The following is a 1,225-nucleotide window of genomic DNA, read 5'->3' on the forward strand; positions in this document are numbered from 1 at the left end:
GGCCGGGTGGGCGCTCCCCGCCGCACGTAGCGCACACAGCGCCGGCTGGACCGCAGCGGGAGCGGCCCGGCCGCGGTAAAGGGGGGGAGGGGGAGGGAGGCTCAGCCGACACCCCCCCCCACCCCGACCCAGGCTGCGGGTCTGGGGGGTCGGGAGGGGTGGGGGAGTCCGGGACGCGCCGGCGCCGCGCGGGACCCGGGGAGGCGCACAGCTCGCTTACCTGGTAAGTAATAGAGAGGCGGCTTCAATCCAAACATGATTCAAATTAGAATTCCATAGTGGCCAGAGAGGGATGAAGAGGGGGGAAATTTTTTTTAAACCCAGCAATGAAACAGAAAGCGCCGTCCAAGCCCAGGCGCTCAAAAATGTCCAAAACAATAAAATAAAGACAGAAGAGCGATCCCAAGAGCGCCGGAGAAAAATGTCCTTTTTTTGGTTGTTGCTTTTTTTTTTTTCCTTTTTTTTTTTCTCTCCCTAAGAGGATGAAAAGGCTCGCTCTCGGGCCAGCGCCTGGGCAGTTTCGGCCACCTCGGCCCGGGCAGATCCACAATGGGGTGACTGACGACCGAAGACGGGCCGGAGCCTCCACGGCTGCCCGGTGTCTTCGCCGCGTGTGTATTTTCTGCCTTTTGGACTTGAGATGCAAATAAAAAAGGAGGGGGGCGCGCGGCGGAGGGAAGCAGGCGGGAGAGCAGAGAGGAGCGCGAGAAAAATAAAGGGGGGAGGTGAGGGTGATGAAATTGGGGGGTTAAGATCTTCAGGGATTACTCATTTGAAAGAAAAAAAAAGGAGAAAGAGAGAGAGAGAGAAAAGCAGCCCCAAGACGTGCGAGTAGCAATCTCTCCTCCATTCAGCCATTTGAATGTCAAGGGCGAGGGTCAAGGGACCTGTTTCCAACAGGGTTTCACGTTCAGAACCAGAAGGAAAAAGGAAGGGGGGGGCGGCGGGAGGGGGTATCTCTTGTTGCCAAGGAGAAATCGGCTTTGTTTTCGTTTCCCCTTAGCTACTGGGTGAGGAGGGGCGGGGTGGGGGGGAGGAGGAGGGGGCGAGCGAGAGAGGGGAGAGGAGAAAATTAATACCCAAACAGCCAAGAAGTACCGAGGGGGAGATTTCTTCTCGTAAATAAAAGAGGCAGCGATTGCAAACAAGTCTCGGGCAAGAGAAGCAGGCCGAGGAGCCGGCTCCCCTCCCCCTCTCGCCACCACCCCCCTCCACCTTTTTCTTT

The 1,225-nt window shown here is 57.3% G+C and overlaps 1 protein-coding gene across 6 annotated transcripts in view; it reads right to left on the reverse strand.

The window, feature by feature from the left end:
* The window catches only part of GSE1 (Gse1 coiled-coil protein), a 355,030-nt gene that overhangs the window by 94,268 nt on the left and 259,537 nt on the right, over positions 1–1,225 (reverse strand). For 5 of the 6 annotated variants that reach the window (XM_029926341.1, XM_029926336.1, XM_029926339.1 and 2 more), the window contains exon 1: positions 221–1,219. The exons of the other annotated variant lie outside the window; for it this stretch is intronic. In XM_029926341.1, coding sequence (XP_029782201.1) covers positions 221–257 — 37 coding nt within the window. In that variant the 5' untranslated portion in view covers positions 258–1,219. Of the gene's footprint in view, positions 1–220; positions 1,220–1,225 lie in introns of those variants that run through there. 6 annotated transcript variants of the gene reach the window in all.

This window comes from Suricata suricatta, chromosome 16, assembly GCF_006229205.1.
Source record: "Suricata suricatta isolate VVHF042 chromosome 16, meerkat_22Aug2017_6uvM2_HiC, whole genome shotgun sequence".
Lineage (NCBI taxonomy): Eukaryota > Metazoa > Chordata > Mammalia > Carnivora > Herpestidae > Suricata > Suricata suricatta.